At 38.6% G+C, this 15,662-nt stretch overlaps 1 protein-coding gene across 1 annotated transcript in view; it reads left to right on the top strand.

Annotated features, from left to right (window-relative positions):
• Positions 1–1,346, top strand: part of PNPLA8 (patatin like phospholipase domain containing 8) — a 35,259-nt gene extending 33,913 nt beyond the window's left edge. The window contains exon 9 of the mRNA XM_008929682.3: positions 489–1,346. Within this exon, the coding sequence (XP_008927930.2) occupies positions 489–763 (275 nt within the window). The 3' untranslated portion in view covers positions 764–1,346. The remainder of the gene's footprint in view (positions 1–488) is intronic.
• Positions 1,347–15,662: the final 14,316 nt, after the last annotated feature.

The raw sequence follows: 15,662 nt of genomic DNA, 5'->3' as shown, positions 1-15,662 counted from the left end.
ATTAGTTGCAAACAAAAGAAAGTTTTAATCTCACATTTTTACTTAGCAGTCTTTGAGATTAGAGAAGAACGTGTATCTGTGGTTTTCACAACAGCTGCTTCTCTTAGTACTGAGTGTAACAAATCATGGGTATCCTGAATGGGAATATGTAAGTTACATTCCGCTCTTCATGATGCGCTCTCACTTGTGAAGGAATGGAATGTAATTAAAAATCTAGATAGCAAAGCCTACTTAATTGCCATACCAGTAAAGTTGTCTTGGAATGAGAGATTAAGCTTTTCCAGAGTAAACAGAGTTGCAGAGACATTTACAAAGCTTCTAATGGAAAGGGGTTTTGATAAGGCTGTGGTGGAAAAATGTTTACTCAGCAAAGCAGCACATATTTACTCTTACTGTGTCATTCCAGAGCAGTTGTTGTTCAGAGCAGTTGTAGGACTATTTGTCTATCATGTGAATATAACTGTTTCCTTCATTTGTTTTCAATACAGAAGTTCATACCATGCTGGATGCACTGTTACCTCCGGATACTTATTTCAGATTTAACCCTCTTATGAATGAGGACATCGCTCTGGATGAAAGTCGTAAGGAGAAACTCAATCAGCTGCAGACAGATGGAATTCGCTACTTAGAACGAAATGAAGAAAAATTGAGAAAAGCTGCAAAAATATTAACACAAGAAAAAACAACTTTGCAGAGGCTTCAGGACTGGATGAGATTAAAGGCTGACATGTATGAAGGCCTTCCTTTTTTTTCCAAATTGTGAATATGTAATGCATGAAAGATAAATATAAATCTTGTTCCAGAAAATCCATTTGGTACTGTAAAGGAAGAATGTTTATTCAGGGTAAATGACATCTCTGGAAAGCTATCAGAATTTCACAGAAAGCAATTTAAGATGGCTGTTTTGTGCACACTTACTTGTTACAAGGTTTAATGGTGTTAATTATTTTTTGAACCTAATGGATCTTACTGTTGCTTTACTTAAGTTTCTTCAAGTTGGTAAAACTGAAAATTATGAAAACAATTGTGCAATGCATTTTTGGATGTTTGTACCATAATTACGGTGGCAGAAAACCTTTATTTATCAACTACCAGGCTTATTCAAAATTAACAAATAAAGAATCCTCATTCACTTTAGTGTAGGTGGTACACCTGTTGGGCTCTTATGTAGCCAGTGAATTTAATAGCAATGTAATGTTCTTACAAAAACTTTACCTATGTTAATTGCACTTTTATTTCGGAAAGATAACTTTTTTTTTATTTTAATGGATTTTGTACATAACTGTATTGAGTAAGATGTTTGGATGACTGTAAATGGCCTATTAAATTATCAAAATTAACTGATATTTTTAGAACTTGCCTCTTATTTTTTTATGGGGATAACTTCCAATTGATTGATTCATTATTTGAAAATAATCCCAAACCCCAAAATGTCACTTGACCAGCTATTCTAGTCACAGGATAAAGAAAATATAATCATTAAGTAGTTCACATGAATGAGCAGCTCTTTTTATAGAAGCTTCAGTTTTGGCTGCCAAACTTCAGGTGCATCTGGTCAAGAAGAAAATTAGCGGGAAATTGATACATGAAATAATATGCATTTCTAACTTCCATATATGCATTCTCCTGAAATTATCTCAGAGCTGTGAAGTTAACATTTAGAGCTTACTACAATCTTACTGCCCATTCCTTTGCAACACTCTGCCTATGCCATGGGAGGGGGTGTGGTGTGCTGTGACAACATAGTGTGTCAAACAGCATTGTCAGCCACAGGAAGGCACATGGCAGCACTTCAGAATGGTGCAGCAAAATTTGCGTTAGACACAGCAGCTGTCACGTGTTGGGCACATACCTGTTAATAAGATTGTTTGATTGCTTGCCAGATGCCTAAGTTTTTGTTTCCTAGTAGACAGCTGCAGTGCATGAATGTATTGACTAGATAAAAATGTATGTTCTATGCAGTAGCTAAAATGTCCAGTTTCCCCAAAAAACAGTGCATTTGTCACTTTGCTTTTTGGGAATAATCACTTGCCATTGCATTATCTACTAAAACAACATTTTGATAGTGACTTTCTGTATTTGTTGTCTTAAAACATTGAAAATGTTTTAAGGAAAGGAATTTGAGGAAGACAGCTGAGATCCTTTGTTATCCTTTGAGCTGTTGCGTAGTATCCTGTGACTGTGCAAGAAAACATTTGATTGAGATGTTCTTTTTTTAATTTGACATATTTTTTATTTTTACCTGTGTCATTTTACTTAGATATCCATACTTTTGTGGTTCTCCCTCAGTTCTCTGCCTTGGGTTTGCCAATGAAGCTGGTAACTATTATTAGTGCAGAAGCTGTAGCCTTCACCTTTTCTAAATTGTTCCCAATGCAAACAAATTGTAGGTGCATAAGGGCTATAGCAGCCTTTGTCATTCAGTGCATGAGGAAGGGAAAAGAGGAGAAACGGAGAGAAAGAAAAGTTAAAAAGATAGAGCAATTTAAAGATAAGTGAAAGAATGTGTTGTTCATCCTTCCTTTTTTAAAATATAAGCACTAAAAGTAATGTCTTGAGTAGGGCAATAAAGATACTAAAAAGGAATGTTTTATGATTTTAATGCCACTTAAATTCATACAACTTACCTTTTTCATTCCAATGACTAAGAACTGACTAAAAGTGTAACGAGATCAAACTTTTTTCATAGGTGTAAGATGATTGGAGCATATAAAAAAGAAATGTCAGCATTATTCTAATGAAGGTACCTTGTATAGAGTTGAACTGTGTTGGCAGCATCCTAAGTCAAAACAGACAATATCAAGTAGTCTCATATAACAACACACTTAAGACACTTCTTTCACTGTCAAAGAGCAAAGTCACAGAATCATCTGAGAGCTATCTAAATTCATGTTTCCAGTCACAGCTTTTTGGAGCAAGTATTATTTAAGAAAACACGGACCTTTAGTGAACAAAGTCATAACATTTCCATTTAATTTTTTATACAAATAAAACCTCCTCATGGAGGGAGGCATTTATTTCCATTAGGGCAAGACTGGGATTTGTGATGACACTGTTTTTGCTGCAAGCTACTATCTTATCTTCATTCACCCTTTTTCCTTCCTCTTTAGTTCTGTAACAGTATTTTCCTTGAGTGTGGCTTTTAAAGGTATGTATGGAATTGAGCTGAGCTATAGAGTAATTAATTCAGACTGGTTTAGGCTACTGTGTATACAAATTCACAAGATGCGTGTATCGAATCCTTTCAAACTAAACTCTTTGATCCTCAGTGCCACAAGTGCTGCCCTATCAGGCACTAATTAGGAGTTTTCTCCTCTCTAAACCACTTTAAAATGTGGAGATGCAACAGTTGTATCACTCAAGCTGTAATTAGTCTTTAGTTACTTCAAAAACTTAGCAGTTTGCAAGGAATCCTAACTATTGTGGGTGTGTTCCTACAATATATAAAGTAAAACTATTTTCAGGAAGTTTATTGAGGCATTATTAGATATGGAATACTGCATAATACTTTAACAGAACAAAATGCAATAGTGAGAACTGTAGAGGAATCAGGACTGGCGAAATAAAGAAATAAGGAAAAATAATTTTAAATTAAGGGAGTTAATTGATAGCAAGCAGGAGGATTAGTGCTGGGTCAAATACTAGCAGGTTTTAACTGATGATTTGGATGGGCCAAAGAACATAATTCCCTTTACAGATGAATCTAGGAGGGCTCTTGAATATTTTGAACAATAGGATTTCAGTGTAGCATGGCTTTGAGAAGAGAATAGCTAGAATGAAAAAAGTACCTCTGAAGAATAAAGATGTATAATTAACAATGGGAAAAGGAATATTCTAATGCACAATACATTAAATGAACTCTGCTTTGAAAAAGTACCCTTGGGAATGCTGTGCGATTATACAGTTAAAAAACTGAAATTGAGGCAGCAGTCACAGCTACAAAACTAACAGTGTATCAGTGCACGAGCAAATTCCTTGACCAGGAAAATGTGAACAAACATGAAAAACATAGATGAATGTGAATCTTGAATCTAGAATAAGCAATAACAAGAAGGTAGTGAGATAAGCATTTTAGGTTGCTTGTGCATTCAGAGAAAACAAGGTTTGTCTGACCAGATGAGTGTTGCCATTTGAAAATGTTCCAGGTTTGTATCCTGGAAAGAAAATCAGGAAGCTTGTTGATGTCCCTCCCCATGGCAGGGGGCTTGGAACTAAGATGATCTTTACAGTCTCTTCCAATACAAGCCTTTTTATTATTTCTTTGATATGCTTTAGTTGAGTGAGTTGAGAAAGTGATAATGTCAATTGTAAAATTGACATAAATGTCTTTGCTCTGATTTTGAAAGGCAAGAAGGAGTCCAGACTGGGAAATGAAAAGGTGTAGGCATAAAATAATCTTCCTTTATGCAAAGTCAGAAAGAGAAAAGCCTCTTAAGTTTTTCTTAGATAACCTTTAGGTCACCTCTTAGTTTCTAATTATCTATGCAGACGGAGATAGTAATTGGAGAAAGTTTCATTACCAAAGAAAAGTAAAACTTTTAAATGTTGAAGTGTGATCACTTTAAGATACTTCCTGTCAGTGTCCATTTCAACAGTGATATGAAGATATCAATTCTATTGCACAAGCTGTGGGCAACAGCAGTTGAATATAATTATAGTTTTGGTCAGTGCTATTAGAGAAAGAGATATTCAGACTAAAACAGATGCAAAGAAGGGCTGCCAAAGGGAAGATTAAGAGGGTGCAGTTTGTTTCTAACAAAACAAGGGCTGGAAGGAGAGTATGTGCTACTATGTAAAAATACTTCAAGAAGGAAAAGATAGTAGGCTAAAAGACAGCATTTGCATAAAACCGAAGGTGCTCACACTTAGCCAGAAAGTAAATTTAACCAGAAAATGAAAGATGTTAAACAGAATGGCTATACAGAGACTTAACAGAGCAAAAGAAACTCTTTTAGTGTGAGTTTTAGAACCTGAGCTTCTGAATGAGGTTCTATAACACACGGTGAGAATGGCTACCAGTCTCTATGGCCAACTGAATCCTCCCTAACCCACTTGGCAGGTGAGAACTTTTTAATCCTGCATATGTATGAGAAGCCATAGGCTTGTGGAAGTGTCTAACAGCTCCTTCTCATTAGGTCTAACAGATAAGGATTATGTCTTGTCTTTGATCCATCACTTATGTTTTATTTATTTTGCTTTCCTTCCCTAGCTGGTAATGGGAGCTGATACAGGTTGAAGTATTATAAGACATATGACAGGTGAAGGAAAAATCTGGTGTGTGCATCCTACTCATTGACACCATTAGTTTTTCATCTGAAATTAAAATATTTTCATGCTGCTGGGTCAACAAATAGTGCTGATTTTCTTTTATTAAAAGGCTGTTCTCAAAATGACAAGTATTAAATCCAAACATAATCTGTTGCAGGAGAGGATGTGTTAAGGCTTCCTCTTTCTGCTTAAGGACTGCACTTTCAGGCCAGCTGTGATACAAACCCATAGTCTTTTACACTCAACTACATAAGGCAGGAACTGAAATGCATTGTTTGGGTTTTTTTTCTCACTACTGCTTGAAAAGTGAGTCAAATTTTCAGACCTTGCAGAACTGTTCCATTTGAGGGACAGTTTGGTGCTAGAAGAAAGGTATATTCTTCGTGTAATCATATTCATTTACAAAGAAAAACAAGCATACCAAATGCCTCTTTCTCAGACTGCAGGAACAAGAGGAGTAGGCTTTCCTTGCTCCAGCCACACAGCACTGAGCTGTGAACTCAAGGGGCTGCTGCCCTCTCCGATTCCCCTGTTCACTGCTCACCCTCCTCATTTCCAGCTTCCTCACTCCCAAACCTACAGTCATGTCTGCTCCTGGTACTTACCCATTAATTCCAGTGTGACATCTGGTCCAACTGATGGCCTTCACTGTTTGAAGATACTCCTATAAACAAGAACTAATTTTTTTAATTGTTCTTTCTTCAAGATTTAACAAGGACAATTCTATTATTTATTTTAATAAAATTGGCAGATTTTGGTAAGGGGGAACAATTAGCAATTTTTCACATATTGTAAAAATTAAACAAGCACTGAAACACTCCAGTACTTACATCCCTGGTAATGCATGCTTAGCAGCAATTCAATTTTACTTTTTATTTATTATTTTGTTTATTTTATCAGTTTCTCATAACAACATCACTAACAGCTATTTCCCCATATAATCGCAATAGCATAAATACACAGTAGTAGTTTGAAATCTTTGCTTTTCAGGAAGAAGCTGTAGTATAAAATTTTCATGTAAAACCACAGAGACAACGTGGGCATAGAACTAAATACCATTAAAAGTGCACTGTAAATTCAGCAAAGTTGTGATTTTAGCATTTGAAAGCTTTTTGTTCGTTTTCAAAACCTTGTAAACTGGAAAGGGAGTGGCTTTTTGTTCTTACACCATTATTTTCTAATTGAATAATGTAATAATCATCACACTAATACCACAGGGAAACAGTCTTCCAGAATGTCTCAAAATTTGGATAGCAAATCCCCAAAAGTAACATCTTAAAAACCTGGTCTGTGTCCAGGGCATAATTTCAGCAAAGCTTCTGTTCCATGCTTCCTCAGTGGCTGCTCTGTAGAAATTAGACGTATGGGCCTGTCCTGTCCCTTTGTACATATCATTTGAATGTATTTTCAGGCAGGCAAGTCAGGTAGTCACAGAAAACTTCTAACTAGGGAACGACAAGACCTATATATTGCAAAGAAAAAAAGCAGAACTGTTGGAGAGTTTACAAGGTAAGGGATGTTTCTATCATCCTACAAGGAAAGGTAGGTATCTCAGGTACTGCTTAATATGTGGAAACAAAGGACAAAGTCATTTACACTACTAAATCTGATTTCAAAGCATTACTTTACATAATCTATTAGGACATAAGCATGCCATAACTTCAAAACTTGAGCATTGTGTGCATTCTAGCTGGTTTATTTCTTGCTAAATATTAGACTTTAGGACATCATCAAGCAGGTCTAAACAGTCTGGTTCTGAATACAGCAGGAAAGACAATAATATTTCTATAGCAGACGAAGTTTTAATAATTTGCACTAGATGTGTCATAAATCCTTGGGAAGGGCTACAGATGAGTAACTTAGATGAGATTTTCAGGAAGCAAGTGTGTTCTGAACAGCTTTTTATTGTGTGGGTTCATATATATATAAATAGTTGTGTATATTAGAGATATTAAAGAAAAAAAAAAGCCAAAATACTTCCAGTGTGATGTTGTTCCTTTATATTTTATGTCTGTAGAATGCTTTCACTTCAGGCTATCTCTGAGAAACTGAAAGCTTTTCATCATGCATTATGCAGGGCTCAGCACACTGCAGCCTCTCAGGTAAACATCATCTCTTTTCAAACCAATGCATTTGCAGCAGGTGCCTCATAATTCAACTTAAAACAAATACTGCTAAAAAAGAGGTTAGTTTCCTGAACCAAATATATCCAGCATGTGTTAGATCACAGCTGTGGGGTTGCTGCTCTCTTTTGTCAGCGACTGGTATGAGTTGGTCACTGGTATGAGGTGCTGTCCCTGTGGCACTCCCAGAAAGCACATCACTGCCACACAGTTCCTGATGCACGGACACTTGGTTGTTCTACAGACGGTCCCTGCTGGCACCAAACACTTCAGCTGCTGCACACAGGCAGGAGATCCTCTCTTCCTCCACATTAGAGCTGTAGCCACTTCATATTAGTAGTCATTCTGTCCCATCAGGCCTTTAAAAAGTCAAAGCACACAGAAAAAGATAGTTCTCCTTCCTTCTGGAGATAATGAGGAAGAAGACTTAGATCATTATTACCAGTCAGGATACAATGCCTTTGCTTTCCTCCCTCACAATAGCTCATTGTAAAGAAGAAGCTCTTGCAGCCAGGCCTCAGAAAACAATACTCCATGGTCACAACAGCTCAAAGTCACTAAAAGCACTAGAAAGGACAATTTTTCAGGTGCCCAAAATATTTTGAAATGTTTGGTTTCCAGTTGGGCTTATAATGGGACATGCCAACCCTGAAGGCATTGTGAAAGACTGGCAAGAGGCCCCTCTGCAGAAGGTCCCCATTGCAAAAGCACTTCAGAGATGTGGAGTTCCCATAACAAGTAAAATTCATCTCACAGTATATACCTTGTTCTAGTAACCTTTGCTATGAAGAGCATCCTTGATAGACCTGGTACCAAGTGCCCAGCTGACAGATAGGGATGTTTGTGAAATAGGCAGACAGCTATTTTTAGCAGAGAGCTGGTGCCAAGCCTTCTCCTTTCTGCCTGGGACAGTTCTTCAAAAGAAGACTCCCATGCCAACCTTCTGTCCCACTGTACAATGAGACAACGAAGTTCCCAAGCCAGATCCAGTGTTGGGCTGAGGGGTGTTAGGCCAGGTTCTCAGATGTGTGTGGAAGGGATTGTGTTTCTTGAGCAAGCCAAAGGATCAGCATGGGTGCTGCTCTGCTAAGCCTACAAGACAGTTGCATGACTTTGCTTGTAACCATGGGGTGACACGGGGAAGGCAGGTTGCTATTCAAAATTTAGTTTTCTATTGTGTGAGAGGGCACCCTTCTGCTGGTGGTGGAAAAACCTAATTGGCCTTGATACGTGCCTGTGCAGCCATGCACAGAGATCTGCTGTCTGTGACTCTACAAAAGCATGCCTCATGGAGGGGGCACAGAATACGTGCTGGCAGCCTGAAATCACTGCAGAGCATGTGAGGTGATCTGATTGGTCATGTGAAAGTCCTGTTCCTCGAGGAACATAGGTCCTCTGGACTTGAGCTGAGTCTTTCCCAGAGGCCTAAAGCATTATGGATGCAGCCAGAGGCATGTTAAGGGGAGACAATGAAGAATTCTGAACTTACACAAAGAAGAGCCAAAACCTGTTCAAAGTAGCAAAGAGAACTTTCTAATTAGGTGCTCAGAAGTATGTACTTTTTTACAATGACAGTTTCTAGACAGCTTTTCTTCCCTAGTTACCTAAAAAGAAATGAGAATAAAGAGCTTCTTCAGAAGGTAAGTCACCCTGTCAGACTATATGTGTAAAAACAAACACACTGCATCTCATAAACCCCTTTCCACAACAGTAAACAGCAGATTAGAAAATGATTGAATACAGTTGATTTTCTAATCTGATGCAGACAGGCTCAAATAGATTTATAGATATAACACTGCAGCCTTCCGTTAGCTTGAATTAAACAATAACTGCTACAGATAGTCTATGTTTTAGTGTTAGCCTCTGGTCTACAGTCACTGCTGTGAAGGTCAACAAATCAGATCACGTAAGGCTCAATGTTAGTGTCTTACATCTTTGAACTTTTACTCAGGTATATGTGTTAGAGCTGTGTATCATCTCTAAGCATCTGCCTCTACAGTCCCAATAAAACAAGATGGTGGCAAGTAGTCAGCCATGCACTCAGCTGCACCTACTCTTCCATGTCACTGCAAAGAGACCTAGGATTTCATAGTTTTGTTCAGATAAGTCATCTTGCCTTATTCTCATTTTACTTTAAAGGTCTAGAACAATAGCTGTCGTGAATCCGGGTCTAGGTTTACTTCCTTAGGGACAAAAGGTATGATGGCATTTCTGTAGGAGTTCTGACCCGAGTACCATTTCAAGATGTTCCCTTTTTCTTTCCTAGAATAGATCAATTTTTTTCTATGTCATTGTTCCCCATTCTGAAGAACTATTTTTTTAGCTCTGCCTTGTAGAAGTTGTCTGACTTCTGACACCCTGTACCTCTAATGCTGTGTTGTAAAGTAGTATTTAATAATCACATGCCTAATTTTGAAACTTAATGCTGTTGTTACAAACAATTGCTAAATGGCTTATAGAACAGCCCTTGTGCTCATCTATTTCTCTGTTTATTTCTGGACAAGAGTGTACTTGCCTAAAATAGCTCTCTTCATGTTAATTCTTGAATTTATGCTATAGAACACAGAATGATAAAAGTGTTATAGAAAAAAAAAAAGCAATAATCTTGTCTCTCCTGCTTTAAAACCGTCAGTGTTATAGCATTTCTAAACCTTTGAGCAGAGCACAAATGTTTCTCAGAACAACAGATGATCAGAGAAATAAGAAAATCATTATTACATAGCTAAAATAGCAGAAAATCATACATAGATGGTGCCAAGAGATTTATTTTGATGGTAGAAGGTTCCTCACTAATCACAAGAACAAAAAGCAACTCCATAACATAAGTGGATGTTAGCAGAAAAAAGTTTGATGTCAAAGGTAATATATATGCCATGTTTTTGAAGAGAAATCTAGATGACAGATGAATCTATTGAGCTTGAAGTCACAGATTGAAACAGTAAGCCCCAAATTCATTTGTGTATTGATTACAGATATTCATATATCAAATAAGCAAATTACTATTGAATGTGCTAAATAAAATGGTTATTCAGCATATTTAAATATGTGAGGGAACTCAGAAAAACTATTTCTGTGATCCACGGTAGTGGAAATAATGAACGCATGCATGCACATATACAGAAAAAAAACTGGATGTAATCACAACCAGTTAGGAGTACTCCCTGGAGTAAGGAGTAGAGGCATTCTTCTGACCCCATTTACAGACCATATCAGATTAAAAAATCATGGAATCAGTCCCATAGATCCAGAGGTCTCCACTGCCTCTCCTAAGGTTGTCCCACATTGTCTCCAGCTGTGGGTATCAGAGCCTGCCAGCTACACCTGTGAGGGCTGGTGCCAGTCAACAGACCATTTTGCTTGTCACCAGTTGGGACTTCCAGCACCAAGGAGCAACAAAACTGCAATGCTTTACCTTTTTAGGTTTGCTTCCTCTCTGTCTTTATTATTAAAGTCATAGAATCATGGCATATTCTGAGTTGGAAGGGACCCAAAAGGATCATCAAGTTCACCTCCTGGCACTGCACAGGACAACCCCAGGAATCCCACCATGTGCCTCAGAACGTTGTCCAAACTCTTCTTGAACTCAAACAGGCTTGGTGTTGTGACCACTTCCCCGGGGAGCCTGTTCCAGTGCCCGACCACCCTCTGGGTGAGGAACCCTTTCCTAATATCAAGCCTATTCCTTCACGTTATTCCCTATCGCTGATCACCAGAGAGAAGAGATCAGTGACCACCCCTCTGTTTCCCCTCATGAGGAAGCTGTAGACTGCAATGAGGTCTCCCCTCAGTCTCCTCTTCTCTAGGCTGAATAAACCAAGTGATCTCAGCTGCTTCTTGTAGGGCTTCCCCTCTAGACCGTTCTTCATCTCTGTGGCCCTTCTTTCTACACTCTCTAATAGCTTTATATCCTTCTTAAATTGCAGCATGCAAAACTGCACACAATACTCAAGGTGAGGCCGCACCAGCACAGAGTCGAGTGGGACAATCACCTCCCTCAACTGGCTGGCAATGAAACAAAAAAAAAATTTCAGTTGGTATTAGTCATTTTGAGTAAATCAGGGAAACCTCTTTGAACCACTCTTGGTGACTGAGGAATCATCACACAGTCTGTGCTCTGTTACTTCAGCCATCTGATTCCAGGGCACATTGCTGGTAACCACACTAATTTACTTCTGCAAGTTTTCAAAATACTCAAGGGAACTCCTGAGCTGGGGAAACTGCTGGAATTTTTTAGCAGGCAGCATCACAGCAAGCAGGTAAGCAATTTCTGGCACCAGAGGAGATGACTGATTATCATTTAAATGTGAGCCCTGCCTGAGCACTTTGGAAGGAGCTAAGGTAGTTACAGAATGAAAGACTGACAATCTTAGGAACACAAATTGGAAAAGGGCTCACTTCCAGTGAATGTGTGAACACCAGGGATCATACATCATTAACTACAGTTTTTCATGTATTTGAGTGACATACAGCATAGACATGGAAGAGACCCAAACGTCATGATAATTTCTGTATGTGATACTTGCTCTTCCGGCAAAGTGTAAATAGTGACAGAGTTATTTCCTGTATTCTTAGAAATTGTGTAACTTTCCTCCAGTTTGAAAATGAGATGCTCTTGCCAGAAAAGAATGGAAAAATAATGAATCTCAGGGCTTATGCACAAAGAGAAGGGGGTTGGGGGAGATCAAGCACAAGAGGACATAGTAAAGCATTCAGGTGCTGTACTGAGGAGCGCTGCACAAGTATACCATGAATTGGAAATGATCAAAATACAGAAACACAAGCAAAAGCTGATCTGCTAGAGACAGAATAGTAAAACTAAACAGATCTGCTTGCTGTTTATCTATGAAATTCATTGCACCTCAATTTAATCTCAAAAGCATGTGGAAATTATTTCCAACTGTATGTAACCAGATAGCTTTTGGAAAATATGGGCATCTTTTAATTTTAAAGTTCCTTTCTTTTGTTAAATCTGTGCAATCACACATCTTGTGATGCACAAATGCACTGGGTTTAATTAATTTGTTCCATAACAAACATTTTCAGCAATTTTTTTTCCAAGTAGTTTGAAGTATTTGATTCATCTGGGGCAGATTTCTTGAACCCTTCTAAATTTCCAATTCATACCTGGAGGTCCACACAACTAGAACATTCTCGGGGGATCTTCTGGGTTTCCCAAAGGGCTGGTGATTAGCTGTTCCTGTGATCATCAATCACATCTTCTAGCACCATTTGGTGCTTGGACTGTGACCCTAGGATTTATTAACTACCTCAGTCCAGTTAAAATTGAGAGTACTCACACACAGAATTGCAGTACATGGTAACTAGGTGATGGGCTGTACAAGGATTGCTTTTCCTCATATCCTGGGTGTTTTGCCTCTGTGAACTGTACACTTGCAGGGTAAGAAATTGTTTTATTCTATGGTATTTTGGACTACCATAAATAAACTATGAAGCGTGAAACCTTTCATTTAAAGTAATTATAGTTTTCTGGACCTTTAAAAATACATTATTATCCCAATATGGTGACCAATAGATGGAAATATGTTTGGTAATGCAGAAAAAAATAAAGTTGATTCTTCACTGTTGTCTGCTTCAGAAAGCTCCAAGGACCATGAAGTGATGTCTCTCTGCTAGGAACCCAGTAGAGCCAGTCAATTTATCTAGAGATTTTCTCACTGCTCAAGAAATCCAAACACAAGCCATTAGGGCAATTGTGTGTTTGTAATTTAAAACTAATTTCATCCTCAGAAGGTCCAGCAGACTTAGAGAACAAGGTGTATCCTAAGCAAGCAGACTAGAAAAGCCCTTTGGGCATTTTTGTAGTTCAAGACTAAAGGATAACTTCAAAAGGACTTAATTGAAATAATTTTTCACCAAAGTTTTCCTCTCCTTCTGCTAAGTTTCCCAAGCAAAACCTTTCCTTTATTCTAATCCTTTCTACATGTGATCAAAATTTATATTCATACGTTGGGAAAAAGGCCTTACTTTTTTAACGGCTTTGTTCTTTTTCTCTGTCATCATAAAAGACTTCAGTAAATGCTTAGTTTTTGTGAGTGTGTGTGAAAATCATTAAGTCCATTCACATTATAGATATGTATAATAAATAAATGCGTGACTATTGGGTAGATTGGAATAAAGTTTCAATAAAGCAAGTGTTATAGCTCTAATAGCTATTATTAGGCTTTTCCAATCCTGGCACTGTTTCCTAGCTCATTTCCATAATGGAAAACACCCCATTGAAGACAAACTCAACCTATGAGATACTTGGCTGAAGGATGAGACACGTTAAATCATAATGTCAAGCTTGATACTAAGCTCCTGTTTTTGAAAGTGGAGTTGCTTAGTATTCGGCACTTCAGAAGTCTCTTGGACAAATTGCCTGATGTCTGTAGGCTTTTGATCTGTGTGGAGTAGTTTTTCAAGAACCTTGAACTATGAAGTAGGGTTGTAAGATGTTTTTAATTGTCTCGGCCAATCTCTTCTAATGGAAAAATGTGAACTCTCATCATGCACACAAAAAGTGTTTGGTGTTTCCAGACAGTTTAATCTGCCATGTGTGAAGGACTGCCCTCCCTTATTTATATATCAGATAAAACACTGGTCCTGGTGAAATTAATGTCAATTTTCCACTGACTTTGTGGAATCACAGAATATGAGGAGTTGGAAGGGACCCATAAGGATCATCAAGTCCAACTCCTGGCCCTGCACAGGACCATCCCCAAAAGTCACACCAAGTGCCCAAGTGCATTGTCCAATGAACTCTGTCAGGCTTGGTGCTGTGACCATTTCCCTGGAGATCCTGTTCCAGTGCCCAACCCTCCTCTGGGTGAAGAACTTTTTTCTAACATCCAACCTAAACTGCCCCTAATACAACTTCAGGCTATTCCCTCAAGTTCTGTTACTGGTCACCACAAAGAAGAGACCAGTACCTGCCCCTCCTCTTCCTCTCACAAGGAACTTGTGACTGCAGTGAAGTCTCCCCTCAGTCTCCTCCAGGCTGAACAAAGTGACCTCAGTCGCTCCTCATATGGCTTCCCCTCAAGGCCTTTCACCATATTTGTTGCCCTCTTTTGGATGCTCTCCAATAGCTGAGTATCTTATATTGCAGTGCCCAAAACTGCACAAAATATTCAATGTGAGGCCACACCAGTGCAGAGCAGAGTGGGACAATCCCCTCCCTCGACCAGCTGGCGATGCCTTTCTTGATGCCCCCCAGGACACGGTTGGCCCTCCTGGCTGCCAGGGCACTGCTGACTCATATTCAACTTACCATTGACCTGGACCCTCAGGTCCCTTTCTGTGACACTGCTTTCCAGCATCTCAATCCCCAGTCTGTATGTACATCCAGGTTATCTTGAACCATTTCATCATGTTGAACACATCTGTCAAAAACAGATATAGTTGCTGTAATATACCAGAGATTTTACTAAATATAAATTTTGTATAATTTTTTCTCTCTGAAGTTTCTGAAAACTTCTAACTTTATATCTGGACATGGAGAAAAGAACTGTCATCTGCATATGCTGGTATCTGTAAATGTTTCAAGAAGTTCATCTCTCTCTTATATCTGAAAACCTTTGTCAGAGAAATCTGTCTGTTTGATTAAACTTGAGAGAAAACCAAGCTGATGGTACTATCTTCCTGTGATTAGAATTGTCCAGGGTGTGTGATGTGTGTTTAACTCCTTTTTCAGCCTTTGCTACTTAGCAGCTAAGAAATGGAATATTCCAAAATAAAATGGTGCCGTACTCTCTCTTTTTGAAGGCATTTCACTTTCCACGGAATTATTAAATACTCACAGGCACAAGAGAGAATGCTCTAATCATTAGTCAAAATATAACCTAGACAGTCAAGCTATTGGGAAGAAGGGAGGCCAGTTACAAATCTAGCAACAACAAAGACACAAAAAAAGCAGTGAAGTATGTGCAGACATAGGGTTAAAACTCAAGTTTTCCCATACACAGGCAACTATATCAAGCACAGTTTCCTTTTTTGTGTGAGATGTATTTTATGTGTGTAGTTTTATTTTCACCTCCACGTGCTCCGAAGTTCCTCCTCTCCTCTCCCACAAGGGCACAATCCCAGCTGGCGGCTGCAGATGCTCTAACTACCGTGGTATTACTCTGCTCTCCATTGCTGGCGAGATCCTGGCAAGAATACTTTTGAACAGATTAATACCTGCTATAGCAGAAGAACTTCTTCCTGAAAGCCAATGTGGTTTCAGAGCCGACAGGAGTACCACAGACATGGTATTAGTTCTCAGACAACTGC

This window comes from Manacus vitellinus, unplaced genomic scaffold (assembly GCF_001715985.3).
Source record: "Manacus vitellinus isolate BGI_N305 unplaced genomic scaffold, ASM171598v3 scaffold_5_pilon, whole genome shotgun sequence".
NCBI lineage: Eukaryota > Metazoa > Chordata > Aves > Passeriformes > Pipridae > Manacus > Manacus vitellinus.
Note: the sequence above shows the minus strand (reverse complement) of the source record. Positions and strands in the feature narration are given on the sequence as shown.